A 21,387-nucleotide genomic window follows, 5' to 3' on the forward strand; every position below is an offset into this window, starting at 1 on the left:
CCCTCAGCCATCCCTGCAGGCTCTTCCCTATGGAGGTAAGCGTGTTCTTCCCCGGGGACCCTACCACCCAGGTTTGGGGATAGGACATGGGTTTCCCCAGCACAGGCGAGAAGGACATGGGCACCTCATCTCCTGGGAAAAGAGTCGTGGACACATCGCTTCCTAGAGGCCAGTGACACACCCGCCCCTAGACTATCCCACAACCCCTTGGGATGTGCCACCGATGTCTGGGAAAGAAAGGCACCGCTGGATTCGTTTCACCCCGAGTGAGGGTTTAGGAGCGGAGGTGACTCGCTGGGCCTGGGGAAGGCAGCCTCCTAAGGCATCCAAGACCGAGCAGAGGATGAGAGGGCTGGTCTTGGATTGGTGCAGGCCCTGGATTGGGACCCAGGAGCAGAATATCTGGGGCAAAAGAGAGAAATAAGTGCCCTGGTCCCAGAAGCAGCCAAGTGGTAAAGGAGTGTTAGTGGCACCCAGAAAGGTCAAGGAATTCGGGAGAGACAGGGCAGGCCGGGCAGATAAGGCTCCAGGCTCTCCCCTTTGGGGCCACAGCCAGTTGCATAATCCTTCTATTTGCATTCTGGCCTGGACAGCCTACCAGAGTAGACCATATCAGACCCACAACAGCTCCATTTGTCCTGACACTCGGCCCAGGAGGTGACCGAAGGTGTCCAGACAGGACTGAGCAGCAGAGGGAGCCAGGGTGTGCAGGTCTCCCGGCCTTGCGCTGTCACTGGAGGATGGAGGCCCTCAATGTGTCCGTCCCACTCAACTTCTCCCTGCCGCCCAACTTCGGCAAGCGCCCCACCGACCTGGCGCTGAGCGTCATCCTGGTGTTCATGCTGCTCATCATGATGCTGTCGTTGGGCTGCACCATGGAGTTCAGCAAGATCAAGGCTCACTTCTGGAAGCCTAAGGGGCTGGCCATCGCCGTGGTGGCGCAGTATGGCATCATGCCCCTCACTGCCTTTGCTCTGGGCAAGCTTTTCCGGTTGAACAATATTGAGGCACTAGCCATCCTGATCTGCGGCTGTTCCCCTGGCGGGAACCTGTCCAACATCTTCAGTCTGGCCTTGAAGGGGGACATGAACCTCAGGTAGGACTGGGAGTGAGGAGGGAGCAGCCTGGGGACACGGGCCAAATTGGAGGTGTCACAATCATGAGGGAAATCTGGGCTAAAGACAGGAGAGGGGATGAGTGGGGGCTGGGTGGATGGTAGGGTTCGAGGTGGCAGCATTTATTGTCAAGACCTTATGCTGGGCTGGGAGCAGGAGCTGAGGTGTGTCTTGGTTTAAGCACCATGCCAAAGGGGCCACACTGCCCAGTGGCATCCTGGAGACCCCCTGCTCCCAGAGGCATCTCAGGTGGGGTGTAAGGATTGTTTTAAACCAAAGGGGCCTCTGGAGAACTTTACCTGCCTACACTGGGGGACAAGTTGTCTGCTTTGAGGCCAGAGATCTGACAGGGGGTGCAGGTTGGTTCCAGACATCTTCATGGTGATCAAGATTTGGCTTGGAAACCAAATAGGCACCTCCAATTCCTACAGAGCAAGCAGGGATTTCCAACGCTCCTCCCAACTATCCAGGCAGACGGGATGTCTTCCCATAACTTCCCCCATCCTCCCAGCAGACACAGGAACATTTCCAAGTGAAGACACAACCAGGTAGATCCAAGAGTTTCCCAGCACCAGCCAGGTGATGCTGGGCCTCACCTCAGCCCAACTGGTATAGGGGTGAGGGAGGGGAGAGCGGGGAGTGGGACCAGCAGCATCCCCTATGCTGCCTGAGGAAACATCTGCAGAAGCTCCTGCCTTTACCTAAGCCTCAGCCTCAAGCTGTGTCCTTTGGTTGGGTCCTCAGTTGAGATGCTTTTCTCTACTGAGCAGGGAGGGCAGTGGACTCAGACAGTCCAGCTGGGTGTCTGTCAGCACCCTGCCCTTGGCCGACGTTTACCAAGGAAAGCCCCCAAGGAAGGAAGTCCCTCCTGGTGATGCCAAGTGAGGCCGGGGTGTATTTTTAAGTGAAAAAAAGAGAATGATACTTTGGGTTTACCAAGACCCGCCATCTGAGGAGCTCTGGAGTCTCCACCCACAGGATTCCGCCCTCGCCCTCCAAGTAGACTATGGAAGAGAGGGGCAAGGAGGAGGCTTGGCCTGTCCGGTCTCCCACAGGAGCGTACCGACGTTGGAGCACCACACTGCGGAAATTCTTCCCTCTGTCTAACCCGCATCCTTCCTGCTGCAAAGCAAGCCCTCAGTCTTTTATTTTTTTAAATAACTTTTTTGTAATTTGTATTGATTTCAGAGAGGAAGGAGAGGGAGAGATGGGAACATCAATGATGAGAGAGAATCACTGATCGGCTGCCTTCTGCATGCCCACTACTGGGGATCGAGCCCACAACCCAGGCACATGCCCTGACCGGGAATCGAACCCTGACCTCCTAGCTCATAGGTCAATGCTCAACCACTGAGCCACACCAGCCAGGCAAGCCCTCAGTCTTAATCTGGCCCCTGGACAGAGCTCGTTGCAGCCTCTGTGTCCTAAGAAACCCAGACTACATCCTAATTCTGGCTGAGAAGGGATGCGGGAAGTCGGCTGTAGGGAAGGGGCCCTCTGAGGATGTTTGCATCTGTAGAACCGCAGAGCAGGGCGGGCCGGTGTAAAGGACAATGGGGAATATGTCAGTGTCAGTGGCCAGATACCCCTGCCTCTTTAGCCCAAGGGCACGGGCCAGGTCTCTTCAATACAGCTGCATGTCTGAGGCCCTCAGCCCCCACCCACATCCAGTGACTCAGGGATGGGACCTCGATGCTGTCCTGCTCAGCCTCCCTGACTGGCATCTGGAGATGGTCACTTCTACCTGGGCCCCGCAAGAGGTAATGCTCTGCCTGGACAGCCACCTTCCAGCAGAGAGCCCCTTCCCACAGGCACCCCTCCCATGCACACTAAGCCACGCCGCAGACCCCTGGCGGAGCATGAGCTCATCATCAACCATCACACGCTACCAGACTTCGTATTCCAATGTGAGCTCCTCCAGGACAACGTGCAGCATGTAGTGTAATTATGATAATGAGACCGACAGACATCTTCAGGGTCGGGCATGGGCAATAAAGGAACACAATGCCGGGAGGTCCCCCTAAACAGTGCAGGCACTCTGGGTGCTCTCTGGGAGCAGGAACCCACCCCCACCCCCCTCTCTGTTTCTCCTCCCTTCCACTCTTTCTTTCTTTTTTTAATATATTTTATTGATTTTTTACAGAGAGGAAGGGAGAAGGATAGAGAGTTAGAAACATCGATGAGAGAGAAACATCGATCAGCTGCCTCCTGCACACCGCCCAATGGGGATGTGCCCGCAACCAAGGTACATGCCCTTGACCGGAATCGAACCTGGGACCCTTCAGTCCACAGGCAGACGCTCTATCCACTGAGCCAAACCAGTTAGGGCCCTTCCACTCTTTCTAAAAATCAATGGAAAAATATTCCTGGGTGCGGATTAACAAAAACAAAAACACTGTGCAGTCAGAGGCCAGGTGTCGCTCAAAGGCTGCCAGGGTGAACTTCCCTGTAAGCACCGCATCATGAGGAAGCTGAAGTTCAGAGACTTGCCCGAGGTTTCCCAGAATGTGTGGGAAAGTGGTGTCTCCTTCCTGGGACTCTGCCTCACAGATGGAGTGAGTCTGGGGCGGCTACCATCACATTGCAGGAAGGCAGGCACATTCAGGGAGGCTGGGCTGCCAGGCAGCCACTTAGACAAGCTCCCAAAAAAGCAGGCAGCCCCCAGGCAAGGGAAAATGTCCTCAAAGTTGAAGCGAGCCCAGCTTGTCAGGGTCAGAGGGGGCCAGAGGGAACTGCCCGCCCTGAACACCTGTCACGTCACTCAGGTTCATCTGCTCCCTCTGACCCTACTCACAGCAGAGACCAGAGCCACTGTCTGTGGGGGCAACAGACATGGACACAAGCCAAGGATTCCCACAGCTCTAGCCATCATGACATAGGGAACCCAACCAGGATGAGCCTGGCTCCCAGAGGTCTCCACTTCACCCGAGAGTCTGGCTAGCGTTCCCCTCCCCTCCCCACCCCCCCCATCCCCCCCCCACCCCCGGTTCCCTCAGCTCTGACACGGCGTTGGAAAGCAGGTGGTGCTGTGCTCCGAGAAGTCAGGCAGAGGGATAAATAAAAAAACAAACATGCCCTTTCCCCCTGACCCCTGGCTCCCCGAGAGGCCACTGGGCCCGCAAGTCACTATGGAAGAGGTCCCAGTCTCAGAACTGGAGCCTGGTCAAGTCAAGCTCCCACCCCACCCCACCCCACCCCACCCCCCATTCCTGTCCTTCAAGGTAAACTGGGGAGCATGACAGTCACAGATTCCAGGAAATCGGGAGGTGGGCGTCCCTGATCAGGGTCCAGCACTTACCCATGTGGAGGAGGTACCTGAAGGTGGACAGTCTGTTCCCACACTCCTGCATGCACAAGGCACACCAAGTCCCAGAGCAAATTCCAGAGCTCCTGACGCGCCGGCCAAAGTAAGCATGACGCCTCTGCCCAAGGACATCCAAACAAGCCCACCAGTGTGTGTGTGGCCTTTCTCCTAAGAGGGATCAATAGCTAGCACCGTGTGCCCGCCCCAGTCTTTTCTCCTTGTCCCCACCCCACAGGGAGCACCTCCCAGAATTCAGCACTATTGTAGTATAATTTATACCGTTACTACTTAGGTACCGATCCATAAGCAAAATACACTGTTGTGTTTGCCTGTTTTCAATGTCATACAAACACTACCCTACTACCCAAGTCATTTGACAACCTGCTTTTTTTGAGATATAAAGGCATAGAAATTAAATAGCTCCTTTGTGCATTTGAACTGCCGTGGAGTGTGCTTATATTTATCTATTCTCCTGCTGTCAGACATTCATGTGGACTTCACGTGTTGTTGCTATGACCGGCCTTGTGCATGTGCCCCAGTGCTCACGTGTGAGAGGGTATATAAACAAAAGCAGGCGGCGGGTCACGGGGTTCACCCATCTTCTACAAACTCTCTCTAAAGTAGTTGCATTTTTTCTATGTTTTCCTCCGTATTTGGAATTGTCAGACTTTTCCATTTTTGCCATCTGGTGAGACTAAAAGGGGTCACAGTGGTTTTAATTTTTTTTTAATTTCATGGGAGATATAGTACCTTTTCAAATATTTATTGGTCATTTGGGTGTCCTCTTCGGGAAATATATCCTTTGCCAATTTTTTTTTATGGGATATTGTGTTTTTCCTCACTAATTTGTAGTTTATATTGTTTTTATATGTTGCCACAGTCTACTCACAGCTTGGAGCTTGTCTTTATACTTCGATAATAATGTCTTATAACACAGACTGCTTATTTTAATTCTATCAAATTTGCCAACGTTTTTTCTTGACAGTTTATGATTTTGGGGTTTCTTTAGGAAGTCTTTTATTACCCTCAAGGTCATGAAGATATTCCCCTAAATTTTCTTTGAAAAGTTTTTTTTTGTTTGTTTGTTTTATTTTGAAAAGTTTTAAAGTTTTACTTTTCACATGGAGATCTTCAGTTGACCTAAAACTTATTATGCACACTGTGATCTTATTTTCTTTTCTATATTACAGAGAAAATTCCCAGTACAACTGAGTTAATTTTTCTCCAGTAATTTGTAATGCCATCTCTCCCACAGATGAAACTCACAAATATGCATGGGTTTGTGTCTGGGATCTCTCTTCTCTTCTATTGGTCTATGTGACTATCCTTGCACGATATCACATTTTCTTAATTATGACTTTATAATAAATATTGATTTCTGAAAGGTAAGTTCCCTCTTCCTTGTTTTTGAAAATTACACCAGCTATTCATGACCCTTTACTGTTACACTTGAATTTTGGGATTAGCTCTCAAGTCTACATAAAATGTTGCTGGAATTTTGGTTAAATTTGCATTAAATTTATAAATAAATGTAGAGGCCATCTTTCTAATATTGAGTCTTCTCATCCATAGAAATAGTGTAGACTTAGGCCTTATTTTATACCTTTCTATGAAGTTTTATAATTCATCCCCTTAAAGATCTTGCATCTTTTTTATTCATTTCTAAATATTTTATAGTTTTGTGATTATAAATGGCACCTTTTTAAAAAATCATATGATTCTTTTTCCTACTAGATCAAGACAATAGAATTTTTTATATTAGTAATGTATTCAGAATTACATGGATTCTCTTATTTACTAGTTATAATTGAAGTTCACTTGGATTTCCTCTGTAGATATTCCTATCATTGGCATATAATGAAAATTTAATTTCTTCCTTTCCCATCTCTATACGTTTCCTATTTCTTGTTTTGCTGTGCTAGCAAAGACCCATATATAGTATAATTTACAACAAAGTTGATAATACTGCTATTCATCTAATTTTTCACCATTAACTTTACTGTTTCCTGAAGATTTTTTATAGATAACTCTTTTCAGGTTCAGGAATTTCCATTCTGTTGCTTAGTGTGCTAATTTTTATCATGTATGAACACTGAATTTTGTTGAGTGACACTTTTCTGCCTATAAAATGATCATACCATTTTTTTAAATTTGGTAATAGATTATCTAATGTTAAACCATTCTTTTAAAAAAAAAAAGAATAGTTTGTTGGGGTTTTTTAGAGACAGAGGAAGGGAGAAGGGAGGAACATCAATGTGAGAGCTTAACCTCGATTGGCTGCCTCCTGCATGCGCCCCCCCCCGCCCCCCCCCACACACACACACACCCTGGAGATCAAACACGCGACCCAGGTATGTGCCCTGACTGAGAATCAAACCCGCCACCCTTCCGGGTATGGGACGAGGCTCTAACCAACTGAGCCACACCGACCAGGACCAAGGTTTTAATTTTGATGAAGTCACATTTATGTTTTTTCTTTGGTTGTTTGCGCTTTCGGTGTCATATCTAAGAAACCATTGCCTAATCCAAGATCATCTCCCCCATGTTTTTGAATATGCATTATATTATTATTCTGTCCCAAATATTATCTCTTTTTCATTATTTCATATTTGACCCATGAGATAATTAGATGTTTTGTTTTTCCAGTTTCAACTCTCCTCTTTTCAGAAGCCTAAGATATCAATTCTGGTCCCTCCGTTGGGCATTAAAACCTAAACTTCCAGATTATCACAACTAACACTTGACCCGGCTTCATTTCAGTCCACATTGTTTCATTAAAACACTGATGAGATGCTGTGGGAACTTAGCTCCTGTTTGTATCAGTCCGTGGTAAAATTGCCTTAGCATGTACCTCACCTTGCTTAAAGCTGTAGGACCTATCAATAACTTTAAATGAAGGCACTTTACTTGGCATTCTTTGTTTCTGATCCCTGGAAACCTCCCTTACTTTCTTACACTCTCACACATGTTCCTATGTCCTTAAGGAAGGGTTTTCCCATTATTCAGCCCACAGGATTCTTTAGGGTCTCTGCTCACCTCTGACAGCTTCTTGTCCCTGTGACGCCTCCCCCTGCTGCTGTTCTTGATGGCTACACTCTGGACCATTTGGACTAGGCTGTACTTGATGTTCATTAAGCCATAGTTCACCTGTATGGGCACAATGAAGATGAGGATAGGGCTGTGGAGAGGAAGGAAACACCCTTACTGTGATTTTCCTGAGGTCTTGTCAAGCCTTCTCCATCCACCCACCTCCCCAACCTTCCCACTAGAATGGAAGTCAAAGCCACATAGTATAAGGTCAGAATCCCCAAATCCAAGAATGCTTCCTACCAGCTTCATTCTCTCAGCTGGTCTTTCTGGAAGGCCTGTGCCTACACAGGGTCCTGGGACTAACATGTATTACATTCCACATGGAAATGGTAATAGGACAATTAGGATACAAATTAGAGCTGGGAGGATGTATTATTCAGGCTCCGAGACTCACACTCGAGTTATCTTAAATAATATAAGGATAAAACAGAAAGCAAATAACGTGAGAATTATCAGTATTGGGGACTAGAACTGCAATCAAGATGCAAAGCAGGTCTGATGGGCAGGTTATCTGGTCACCCACTCAGCAATGGGTAGCTATTGCTGCCTTCTCTATTGCTCCCCATTAGGCTCTCCAATTATTTTGTTTCTACAGCTTTGCTGCTATTTCTTATTGTCCTTCCAATCACAGCCTCTGTTTACTTTTTCTTCACATGGTTTTGGCTTCTGCCTGACCATCCCTCCAATGACACCCCCTCTCCAAGGCCCAGGGTTCTATCACTATGTCTCATATTCAGAATCTCCAAGAGAGAAAATGTTCTTGATGTAGTTAATCCCTGTTATCCCAGTGGAACACAGCCATTGTGTCCAGGCATCCCTAGGCTCTGAGACAGACACAACTGTGGGTCGGGTGCTATTCTGTGATCCAATGGGATAAAGTCAGAGTGATGAAGTCACACGGTTAACTTTCTTCTGAATGGGCTGTGCCTAGGGCAAGTGCTCAGAGCAAAAGGAGTTCTGTTACAAAGGAGCTCAGAACTCTCCTTCCATAAGGAAGCACAAGGAGTGCAGCAGCTGGACAGACCTGGGGACAAATCCTGTCTCAGCCTTTACTACCTGCACAATCCTGGACAAGTCAGCACTCCTCTGGTCCCCAGCTTCCTCATCAGCGAAAGGGAGCTGGCAGGCTTACTCCTCAGGCTACCGGGAACAGGAGAGGAAGCAGTGTGTGTGAAGTGCTTAGCAGTGTCTGGTACGTCGCCGGCACTCACCAAAAGAGTCTATATTAATGGGCTTTCTCTCTGCACTCTTCCTGTCTCCCATCCAGCATCGTGATGACCACCTGTTCCACCTTCATTGCCCTGGGCATGATGCCCCTCCTCCTGTATGTTTACTCCAGGGGGATCTATGATGGGGACCTGAAGGACAAGGTGCCCTATGGAGGCATTGTGTTATCACTGATCATGATTCTCATTCCTTGCACCATAGGCATCTTCCTCAATGCCAAAAGGCCGCAATATGTACGCTATGTCACCAAGGTAAGAGCGTGGGGGTAGGGCAGGGAGCAAGAATGCTGCTATCTTCTCAGGGGATGGCTTGAGGCAAGTCATTTGGGTTTTTTCTGTGTTGGTTTTGTTCCTTGTTTTTTTTGTGGGTTTGGGGTGTTTTGTTTTTTTAAAGACCTACTATTAGGACACCTACATCATGGGATTGCCATATCCCCTGAGAATACTTTCAAAAAGTTAGGAGGAAAAAGAAAAACACCACACACACTATAAGGTATTTTATACTCATTACTAGAGGCCCAGCACATGAAATCGTGTGTGGGTAGGGTCCCTAGGCCTAGCCTGTGATCAGGGCCATCTTCCGCCCGCTCGCCAGTCCCCAGTCCCGCCCCGCTGCCACCCACCCAAGTTCCCTGTGGTTCCCCATTGGCCATCCAGCAATCGGGGCCTGTGGGTTTGGGGGGAGGGACCGAGAGGTGGTCAATGCACCTCATAGTGACTGGTCGATCAGTCGTTCTGGTCACTACACTGTTATGGTCACTGGCCTTTTATTATATAGAATTTTAATAATAAAATTAAATTTTTATTATGCACCTACAAATTCTAATTTTTCTCCTACACTGTCTGAGGGTTCACTGTTCTCAAAGAGTTTATTGCAGAAAGTAAAATAGCACATGAGAAACAAGACCCAACACAGTGCACAATCAAGCATTGGCAGAGTGCAAGGTGAGGTTAGTGAGGGCTGGGTAGTCACAGAAGGCCTCCTGGAGGGGACAGTCTTGAGCCAGACCATGAAGAAAGGATGAGACTTGGGTAAGCCTGGGACAAGCCTGAACACAGGAGTTCAGAGGGCACCGAGGGCAAACTTGGCTGACTGGTCAAGCAGCCAGAAGGGTAGAACCCAGGGGAACAGGTGTGTTCACACTCCCAGCCATTTCAGGAGCAGGATGGGAAGAGAGGGTTTGGGGTAGCACTGTGGTCACAGACAGGGCACCATGCCACTGCCCTGTCCTTGGAAGAATCAGACTCTGGGAGGGCTACCAGGGTCCCTCTGCCAACGTTCATGACCTCAGAGCTCAGTCCCTGTCAGTCTCCCCTCAGGCTCACTGCTCTTCACTTGTCCTTGGGAAGGACTCTGCCTCCAACATTCTGAGGGCCTGTTTCTGTCCTGCCCCTGTTTCTGTGCCCTCAGGCCAGTCTACACGGCGTGCTACCTGGAAGCCAAGGCTTAGCAGCTGCTTGAGCCCTGAGATAAAAGATCTGTAATTCAGCCCTAGCCAGTTGGGTTCAGTGGAGAGAGCATCGGCCTGTGGACTGAAAGGTCCCAGGTTTGATGCCAGCCAAGGACACATGCCCGGGTTGTGGGTTCAATCCCCAGTAAGGGGTGTGCAGGAGGCAGCTGATCAATGATTCTCTCTCATCATTGATGTTTCTCTCTCTCTCTCTCCCTTCCTTTCTGAAATATATATATATATATATATATATATATATATATGAATAATATATATATAAAATATATTTTAAAGGCTGCAATTCAGGTTTTCAGGGTTATTTGATTCTCACACTATCATTGTCAAGAGTAGTTTTTGCCCTTGTCCTGACCCAGTCCTGATGCTGTGCCACAGCTCCCTTCCTGCCTGTTGAAAGACACCCTACTTCGCTCTTGGCATCTTCCATTCTCTCCACCCTTGCTTCTCAGAGACCTCCTTTTACTGATCATGCCCCCCACTTCCACTGCTCCCCCATCTTGCTCTCATCTCCAGAACATCTCTGAGTTAGTTCTTCACAATCAGCATTGATACAATGAACTGCCAAACTTTTCTACATGAATATGCTTTTAAAACTCAGTATGTTTTCAATTAAAAGCATCTCCACCCCAAGCCGGCTCCTCCCCTCCACCCCCTGTGATTACCCCAATGAACAGCATTCCATTCAACATGCCCAACTGCCTGAGCCAGAAACTGGAAAGTTCTTCTCAGCATCCCCTCCCCCCGCCCCCTCACTCAGGCTAATCAGTGATTCTACCTGCTTTTCTAATCCATCCATTCCTCCCATCCTAATCCACTGACTGTCTTCATTCTGGCCTCACTAGACAACTAAAATAACCTTTAACCTGGCTCTCTGCCCCATTCTTACACTGAGGGTGGAAAGCTCAAACGTCATCATGTCACCACTGCTTAAAGGCCCTCATTGGTTCCTTACTCTCCCCCAGAATAAAGTTTAAACTCCTTACTATGGCTCCTCAGGCCTTTCTTGATTTGGTCTCAACTGACCTCCCGAGTCTCAGCTTTTTTCTTTGCGCATGTCCTTCCCTCCACCTGGACACTCCCCTCCCAAGTCCCCTTCACTCATCACCTTTCACCGGGCTCACACCCACTCACCCTTCATGTCTCAACACAAATGGCATCTCCCCCAGGAAGTCTTCCTTAGCTCACAAGCCTGAGTAGAATTCTGGTCCTATTTACTTCCATAGCACCCAACACTGGGCCCTTGCAGCATTTATCATACTGTGTTATAAGCACCTGTGTGTTTATTACCCTCACCTTGAGCTCCTCAAGGAGAAAGACCCTAGTGTGGTTCTCAACCTTGGCTGGACATTAGAATCACCTGGGAATCTTTTTAAAATCCTGATTTCTGGGCCTCATCCTCCGGAAATTCTGTTTGTTATGAGGTGGGGCTGTGTCTTAACACTGAATCCCAGCACCTGTCACAGTGCCCCCACAGCCCACACCTGATAATGAATAAAAGAATAAAGGGCATGTTCTGTCTCTCCCACACATTAGTAGAAAAAACAATTCAAGAAACGTGCTTGTGTTCATCATTTCATTTATCCACGATAGCTTGTGGGGGTGTAGAAATAAATAAAAAAAAATCACAGAATACAAAAATGTGCTGACCCCTGATATAATTTAATACGACTCTACCCTTCCCCCTTTATAGATGAGAAACCCAAATAATTAGACCCCTAAGTGCAATTGATATAAGAACACATGGCTCATTTTTTACCTCTGAGTAACTTTAATCAAAAGTGTTCTGAGGGTGCAAAAAAATCTCAGATCTTAAAGCTGTAAAGTCCTTCACAATAACCTTCTAACCTGGCTCCTACTTCATTCTCATTTTATAGGTAGAAAAACTGAGGCCCAGGGACGTTACTTGGCAGAGCCTAGGCCAGGGGCGGGCAAACTTTTTGACTCGAGGGCCACAATGGGTTCTTAAACTGGACCGGAGGGCCGGAACAAAAGCATGGATGGGGTGTTTGTGTGAACTAATATAAATTCAAAGTAAACATCATTACATAAAAGGGTACGGTCTTTTTTTTCAAAAGTTTTATTCATTTCAAACGGGCCGGATCCGGCCCGCGGGCCGTAGTTTGCCCACGCCTGGCCTAGATTATCAGTTAGTCTCCTGTTTCTGTTGTGCTGCACAACCACTGCTCAATCCCACAGTAAAAATTGAGTCAAACTAACCCCCAAGAACATTGACAGGGCTACGATTCACCTGGAACAGAAGCACAAGGACCAGTAACAACCGCATAAAACAGTGGTTCTCAACCTTGGCTGCACATTAGAATCACCTGGGAATCTTTTTAAACTCCTGATTTCTGGGCCTCATCCTCCGGAAATTCTGTTTCTTTGTTACTAATGTTGTGGCCCCACCCCATAACAAAGAAACAGAATTTCCGGAGGATGAGGCCCAGAAATCAGGAGTTTAAAAAGATTCCCAGGTGATGCTAATGTGCAGCCAAGGTTGAGAACCACCACTAGCAGCCGTGGGCAAACTACGGCCCACAGGCCGGATCCGGCCCGTTTGAAATGAATAAAACTTTTGAAAAAAAAGACCGTACCCTTTTATGTAATGATGTTTACTTTGAATTTATATTAGTTCACACAAACACTCCATCCATGCTTTTGTTCCGGCCCTCCGGTCCAGTTTAAGAACCCATTGTGGCCCTCGAGTCAAAAAGTTTGCCCACCCCTGAGTCCACTAATATAAAAGGTGATCTATAAAACACAGGTGTACATTAGACCCAACTTACCGCGGCTAAACCCCAGGGTTTAACCACCAGAGGTCAGTGGCTCCATTTATCAAATACTCCCAAACAGCACTCACGCCTGTGAAGATGCAGACAAATGTGCGGTCAAAGGCAAAGGCTTGCTTTTATGGCTCCTTCATCTCCGTTCCATAAACTATAATGAGTGACGCGCTGAAAAATGAGCCAACAATCATCCCAGTGGCTTTGCACACTTAATCCCTCCTAGAGCAGCGGTTCTCAACCTGTGGGTTGCAACCCCTTTGGGGGTCGAACGACCCTTTCACGGGGGTCGCCTAAGACCATGGGAAAACACATATATAATTACATATTGTTTTTGTGATTAATCACTATGCTTTAATTATGTTCAATTTGTAACAATGACAATACATCCTGCATATCAGATATTTACATTACGATTCATAACAGTAGCAAAATTACAGTTATGAGGTAGCAACGAAAATAATTTTATGGTTGGGGGTCACCACAACATGAGGAACTGTATTAAAGGGTCACAGCATTAGGAAGGTTGAGAACCACTGTCCGAGAGCTTTCCAAACGAAATTTAACTCCTAAAAACTGGCTCTGGCAGAAGGTATTGCTCAAACTCTGTTCAACCAGTTGCATTTCCTAGTGGGAGGTCATTGATATGCCAATACACAAGTTCAGGGTCGCCCTATTTAGAAAGGCAATTCAAGTAGCACTCTGCCTTATCCATGTAAGGGTTTATTCAAGGCTGCGTGGTTAGAAGGTTGCACAACATGACCAGGAGCCAGTTTTACCATAAGCCTTCCACCACTCTTTAAAAAGGGTCCAGCCACTACATTGACTCAGCCACTCTACCTCTGCTTTTGCCATACCTGCTGCTACTGATGAACTAACCTGGCCCCTTTGGTCACACAGCTTCTGCCGATTTGTGGCTTCTGCTGCCCCCAGGCCTCTGTGTCTTTAATACTTGCATCTGCTCCTGCTTCCCTGTAATTCCGAAATCTCCCAAAGGGAGAGGATGCGACTAGTTGGGTCATTCACCAGCATGTGTAGGCCACCTCTGTGGGAATAGGTTGGGCCAGGTCATCTCCCGGGTCAAGCTGATGACATTGGCTGCCCATGAATGGACACTCATCACAGTCTCAATCACTCATGAGAAAGCAGTGCAGACAGGTGGTACAAAAACCAGGTGAAGCAGGTAGTTGTGGCCATGAGATTTCCACAGATGGCAGGACTGTGACAGGAAACTTTGGGATGTGAACCTCTCCTCCTTTATCTATCTATATATATAAAAGGCTAATATGCAAAGTGTCCCCTCAGGAGTTCGACTGGGAGACTGGGAGACCAGGAGTTCGATCACTCACTATGACGTGCACTGACCAGGGGGTGGCACGGAACAAAGGAAGGCCCCAGCCGGCCGCCAGCAGCTGGATCACCAGCCAGGCCTAGGGACACTATCCGTGCATGAATTTCGTGCACTGGGCCTCTAGTGAGTAATAGTAGGAGCTACAGTTTAGTGAATGGTTTTGATATGGCAGGTCAGAGAGGTTGAGTGGCTCATTGAAGTTTACACATCGTGAAACCACATGAAGCAGTTTCCACACCAGGATCACAGCAACGTCTATACTCGTAACCACTCTGCAGCCTCCAAGAGTGGGAGACCGAGCGAGTGAGAGCACGAGAGTAAATGCCCACAGAGAAAAAGGTCTGCCGGATTCATGGGGCAATTCCTGCAGCCCAATGCCCTGCCCCTCCCATTATCCACTACACTCTTTTGATGGGGTCAAAAACTATTTGGTCATTCGGTAGAAAGCAACAAAGGACAGGAATCCAGAAAGAGAAAAAATTCAAACTGCAAGAGCAAACTGAACAGCTCATCAGTGAAGTCATGTAATAAAATCTGAAGCATGTGGTTATTGATGAAATCTGTGAAATTCCTTCCTATCCTGGAATAGGAACTGGTTAGTACAGGTGATATTTTATATGACCACATCAGTTGGAATATGGATTTAAAAAACATAGAAATGCAAAACTGCAGCTGAAATTTGAGGAAAATAAATTTTAAAATGCTACCAAGACAACCTTGTGGATCTAAGTAGTGCCACTGAATTGTACACTAAAAAAATAGTTAAAATGGCAACTTCTGTGTTATAATTTACGACTATTTTTTAAAATGGTACTAGGGATATCAAATATTACACATGTGAATGAACTGAAAACTGAACCAACACATATAATCATTACATTTGCTATGTGTATATACTTATATATCTTTACTAAACAATGAGCAAGACCAAGAGCGTTAAATCTGTGCATATATTTTATCATTTGGAGTGTGTCTTTCTCCATAATGCAAACAAGAAAATGCACTTTGAAAGTTTGCATCCTATGTCACCTGCTGAAAAATCTTAACATTGTAAATTCATTATTATTCTATTGAAAATTGTATTAAGATGCAACTATAAAAAATTTGTAATAAAACTCAACATTGCTTTCATATTAAATATTAACGTATTTAATAGTAATTATTAAGGGCAATAAATGTTGCTTTCACAGCACTTGCCTGGGATAAGGTGGACACCTGCATTTTTTCTATGATGCCATTATTACCCAAGATATTTCTGAAACTTTCTTTTGTAACCAATTTGCAGGTCACTCAAGAAAGACACGTCTCTTTACATTTGGGATCTAAACCCACATTACCTGGCTTGATCATCCAATTTGCTTACCAGGTTCACTTCAAATGATTCTTGGCAACTTCCAAGAGTCAAATTCATCCTAGAACGTATGAGGTCCTTACCCATAAAGGAGGTATTTGAGACAAGTAGGACAGGTTCTAAGAATAACATCGATTAAGTTCCAAACTATTTGGAGCAATGGCAGAATTGTTGGATTGTGTACACAAGCAGTTAATGACTTTGCAAAAGAATTTTTAATTTACAAGAACCACTTTGCAGGAGGACTGAACAGTCTCATTCCTCCAGAGCCACTTACTGAAAATCTGCTATCCAGAGATGTCAACAGATGCTGCACGTGGCTTAGTCTTTAGTAACAAGTGTTAATTGGGTCTCTGTCCTCCAAGAAGCTTCCTAGCTACTGAAAAGAATCCCAAAAACATGGAAAATAAAGGTCTTTGTATTCCCTCCCACTTCAAATACCAATTTTTGAAAATTGAAATGTCTTTCACCTCCAGTGCCCACCTGGGCTTCCCCATGCCTCTCTGCTTCTCCCTATCCCCACCCTAATGGCCTTTTCTCGTCCTCATTCACAGGGAGGAATGGTCATCATGCTTTTGCTCAGTGTGGCCATCACAGTGCTCTCTGTCATCAACGTGGGCAAGAGCATCATGTTTGTCATGACACCCCACCTGTGGGCCACCTCCTCCTTGATGCCCTTCATCGGCTTCCTGCTAGGCTACATTCTCTCTGCTGTCTTCCGCCTCAATGAACAGTAGGTATTACTTTAGTCTCACTGTTCTGTGGGCCTCGTTCTTGTCCTGGTCTCTCAGGAAAAGGATGAGGAGATCTGAGACCTGCGGAAGGCATTTCGCCAGCAATATGTTCAAATGCATCAACTGAACAAGGGACTTTAGACTGAAATATTGGGAAGGTATTGAATGGGTTAGAAACATTAATCCAAAGACCAACGGCATCTCTCTAATCATCCAAAGAGCAGCAACTCATGGCTCCCTCCAGAGGCTAGATTCCCTCTCCTGCCCAACTCCCTGGTAGCTAATGGCACTGGGGTATCTCTTGTCATTATGACAAATGTTGATCATAGTCTTCCTCTTCCACATTTCCTCCTTTTTTCCTTTGACAAGAACACCATCAAGTGACAGCTCTGCTGACGTAGCTGGGACCTCGGCTAGAGTCTAATCCAATTCACAAACAGCTGCTACTTTAAGGGAATAGATAACTTTGAAAGCCTGGAATGGGAACATCAGGCACCCTGTCTATACAAAGCAGTGCATGTCCAGAACTTTTGCTCTTTTCAAGCATAGTAGACAAATGTTTATGCAGGAATTTACATTAGTAGCACCCTAGCACTCCCGTCCCACACCTCAAAAAACTTGTGTTTTAAAAATATAATTTTAAAATAATTATTCATACAAAAAACAAGTTGGGAGTTCCCAGGAGGAGGTGGGGTTGGAGAGCTGGGTAAAAAGGGTAAAAGGATTAAGAAGTACAAATTGGTAGTTACAAAATAGTCACAGGGATGTAAAGTATAGCATAGTGAATATAGTCAATAATATTGCAGTAACTATATATGGGGCCAGATGAGTACTAAAATTATCAGGGGATCACTTTGTAAATTATAGAATTGTCTAACCACTATGCTGTACACCTGAAACTAATCCTCCTATATAATAAAAGGGTAATATGCAAATTGACCCTAACAGCTGAGAACAACCAGTCGCTATGATGTGCACTGACCACCAGGGGGCACACGTTAAATGCAGGAGCTGCCCCCTGGTGGTCAGTGCGCTGCCACAGGGGGAGCACTGCTCAGCCAGAAGCCAGCTCATAGCTGGCCAGCACAGCAGCAGTGGAGGGAGCCTTTCCGGCAGTGCTTAGGGGAGCAGGCATAAGCCGTCAATTGGACATCCCCCAAAGGGTCCTGGACTGCATGAGGGCACAGTCTGGGCTAAGGGACCACCTGAGTGCACAAATTTTCGTGCACCAGGCCTCTAGAATAAAATAATATCAATTGTAATTAAAAATAAAAAATTTTACATAATTTTTAAAAATAATCATCCATTTTAAAAAACATGCTAATAAAGACCAGATTAGTACAGGATATAACACATGGTGATACCGTATAGTCAAAAGACTGCCAATGACTACTTGACATCAACTTTCACAACAGAGTGGTATGGATCATATACGGCCCAAACATCACAGCATTAAGTACCTCCAGAGCAGTCTTCCTCATATGCTGAGACAGCTCTCAGGGGTTTTAGTGAATAACAATTATTTTAATACATTAATTACAATTCAATGAATTAAACGTACGTTTATTAAATGTAAACATCCCATTCTTTAATTCATAAAATGGGAAGCAAAGCTGAGATTGTATTCCAATGATAGATAAATGTGGCTGAATCAAGTATATCTTTTTAATCATCACGTTTTAGAGTTAAAGGTAGCAAAGCCAGAAATTTGGGAACAGGACAAGAGCTTCAGGCATTTCAATCCTCTACTATATGTTAAAAATTTTAATTGTCCTGTAAGTCCAATATAACAAGCCAATGATTGATACTGGCTCACACCTTCCTTTCCTCCCTCACCACCTGGACATTTCTCCAAATTTTAATTTAGTAACCCTACAAAAGTGGACAAATCATCCATTTCCAAGACAATAAAAAGTGATCTCATAAACACTCCCTTCATGAACCCACTTCCACAAGGCTGGATTGATGATTTTAACATGTGTCAACTCCCCTTTTCCTGAAACCATGTGCACTCTACTCCCTGGCACACTTCCTGTCTCAGACTGTTAAAATATCTGGGGGGAGAAGATAGGGAAGTGAGGCTGTACACTCATGCCTCTTCCGTGAGGGCATATGGGGTGGTTGTTTTGTAACCTACACAGATGCAGGCGCACTGTCAGCATGGAGACTGGATGCCAAAATATTCAACTCTGCTCCACCATCCTCAATGTGACCTTCCCCCCTGAAGTCATCGGACCACTTTTCTTCTTTCCTCTCCTCTACATGATTTGCCAGCTTGGAGAGGGGCTTCTCCTCATTATCATCTTTCGGTGCTACGAGAAAATCAAGCCTTCCAACAGTGAGTACTGAATTATTCCCCTTGGAGAACTCACATACTGGAGAAAAACAAGCTTCCAGCAAGGACCTATTAGATGGGGCTGTAACTATCAAGTCACTAGAAACCAGGTAGCAACAAGAAGTATGAAGGGGCCTTAGCCTGTTTGGCTTGGTGGATAGAGCGTTGGCCTGCGGACTGAAGGGTCCTGGGTTCGATTTTGGTCAAGGGCACATGCCTGGGTTGCAGGCTCGATCCCCAGTGGGGGGCATGCAGGAGGCAGCCAATCAATGATTCTCTCTAATCACTGATGTTTCTATCTCTCTCTCCCTCTTCCTTCCTCTCTGAAATCAATGAAATCAATAAAAATGTATATATAAAAAAAAAAGTACAAAGGGCCTCAAAGAGCCAAGGCTACTTCACTCACTGCAGTTTCGGGTGGAGTTTGCCTCATGGGTAATTTGGGCTGCTTTCACTGAGGAAATCATGTATAGGGCTCAGGATGAGAACACAGGACAGAACCATTTTGGCCAACAGATAGTTGTGAGACGTCAGTTCTGTGAAAGGCCCTATTGACAAGAGTTCAGGAAATTTGGACTGTAGGTTCTCATGTCTTAGAACCAGGTCAGAGTCCCTGCACCACTGGCACCCCTACAGGAGGGAAAGCATTCAAGTAATGCAGCCTGATAACCCTGAATCCAAAACAGAGGATCCCAATTCTGGTTACACAGTAAAGAAAACTTAAGCTTACTGAACAATCGCTTTCACAATCTGGTCTGATTTGCTTTATACCTTAATCTGATTACTACTGGATTAATAAACTTCCTACCCAATTAGCACCTATTTTCTAAGAGGCTCAGATCATTTCATTCTCTTCCAAACATAATCAAAACTCAAGAAAGCTCAGAGTCCCTTCCTCAAAGTAGACTTTAACCCTACATCTTTTTTTCCAAACCAGGAAACAACCTTACTTGATAACATTTCAGTATTTTATATTCTAAACATCAGTATATTCATAATCACTCAAACCCTCAACTCTTATTCCCACGAACTTAATTGAGGGCCCCTTCAAAACCTTTTCTAGGCCCAGGGGACTGGTTTACACCCTAAAAGAAAGATGCAGCTTCCCTGGTGAAAGTATCTTATAGTAGGCAAATGCAGATTTACAATGAATTAAGATGCAATCTTGGTATCAAGCAGTCAAAAAGAAATAGAGGATTATACTTCAGAACCATTTTATAAGTTTTGGTTCGAACTATAGTAGAGCTGTAGAAAATCTAGTTTGATGCTTATCCAAGAGCAACTCAGAAATCTGTTGCCCCTGAAGTCTCCACCCTCTTACCAAAAAAATGCAAGAGGGAAGAAAAATTTCTACAACAACCCATCAGGTTCCCAGTCTTAGTTCCAGAAAGGTCCAGAGTGCCCTCATGGGGCCATGCTCTCAGTATGGGTATTTGGCTCTCAAGACCTAAAATGAACTTCACTCACAATGCACTTCAGAAGACCCCTAGGACAGAACTATGTGAAAGCACCTTACTTTTGGACCTAATGGACCATAAGGACCCAAGCAGCAATACTCAGGATGAAGAATCTGCCAAGTTTTAATGGTTTTGATATCTGTACCCTTCTACAGAGATGGGAGAACCAGAAAGGTAGACCCTATCTTCATAGCTCCTCACGACAGCCATGCAGCCCGGAAATGTAGACTAAACCCAATGGGGGAAGGGAGAGGCATGGGAACCCACCTTAGAAGACTTCCCTAAAGTTCTCTTCTCCCTGACCGCTGCTTGCTCCCCAAATGCAGTCAACAACTTCACTTAAATTCAACTCCCCTATTGAATTGCATGTACAACGAAGCTGGACATAGAGTCCCAGAGAGTCAGTATTCTGCTAATTAGACCTTTTGTTACTAGTATTACCGTTAGGTATGTTGAGGAAAAGCAAATCCTTTCTCAGAATTAAAACATGGGAGGAGAGATGGTCAAGAGATGAAAAAAACAGAGCCCACCCTAGGGGTAAAATGGTTTTGTCATCCAGATTGAACAAGCTTTATATTTACTATTCTCTCATTCTCCTACCCCACCCATAACTCTTTTCAACTTGACAGATAAAACAAAAATGATCTACAAAGCTGCCACAACTGAAGAAACCTTTCCAGCGGCTCTGGGAAATGGCACCCATAAAGAGGAGTGTCCCCCCCCTTACACAGCCTAACCTTCCCCCAGTGACCTGGATTCAGGTCAGAAGACAATTCAGAAGGAAATGTGGTAAACTACAGAGAAAGCAGAAAGATGAAAGGAACGCACCAGCAGTGACTGAGTCTGTCTCCAACATTTCCAGCAGAAACTATCAGCAGCATCAAGAGTCTGGCCTGGAGGACAGATGGGGTGGGGAGGCGGGGGGGAGGGGGGGTGTCTAATTCTAAAAGCCTCGCCTATCTCCAGCTTAGAATTTCATACTTGTTTTTTTAAAAAAGTTAAAACTTGCTCAATGACAATCCTTTGAAAGGAACCCAAACTGCCTTTTACCTCTGCATCCCTAAAACAGTGCCTGCTAGGCATATAAAAGTCACTCTTTCTCATTCTGGCCAGGTGGCTCAGATGGTTGGAGCTTAATCCTGTACACCAAAAGGTTACCGGTTGGGGTGCCT

At 45.7% G+C, this 21,387-nt stretch overlaps 1 protein-coding gene across 1 annotated transcript; it reads left to right on the plus strand.

Moving 5' to 3' along the window:
* Positions 1-740: 740 nt before the first annotated feature.
* Positions 741-20,951, plus strand: SLC10A1 (solute carrier family 10 member 1; the record flags this gene model as incomplete). Its single annotated transcript, XM_081087641.1, has 5 exons — positions 741-1,096; positions 8,777-8,987; positions 16,244-16,422; positions 18,565-18,761; positions 20,845-20,951. 5 exons carry the CDS (start codon positions 741-743, stop codon positions 20,949-20,951), a joined length of 1,050 nt encoding a protein of 349 aa, XP_080943767.1.
* Between the last annotated feature and the right edge of the window lie 436 nt (positions 20,952-21,387).

This window comes from Myotis nattereri (genome assembly GCF_964212035.1).
Source record: "Myotis nattereri genome assembly, chromosome: 1".
Taxonomy (NCBI): domain Eukaryota; kingdom Metazoa; phylum Chordata; class Mammalia; order Chiroptera; family Vespertilionidae; genus Myotis; species Myotis nattereri.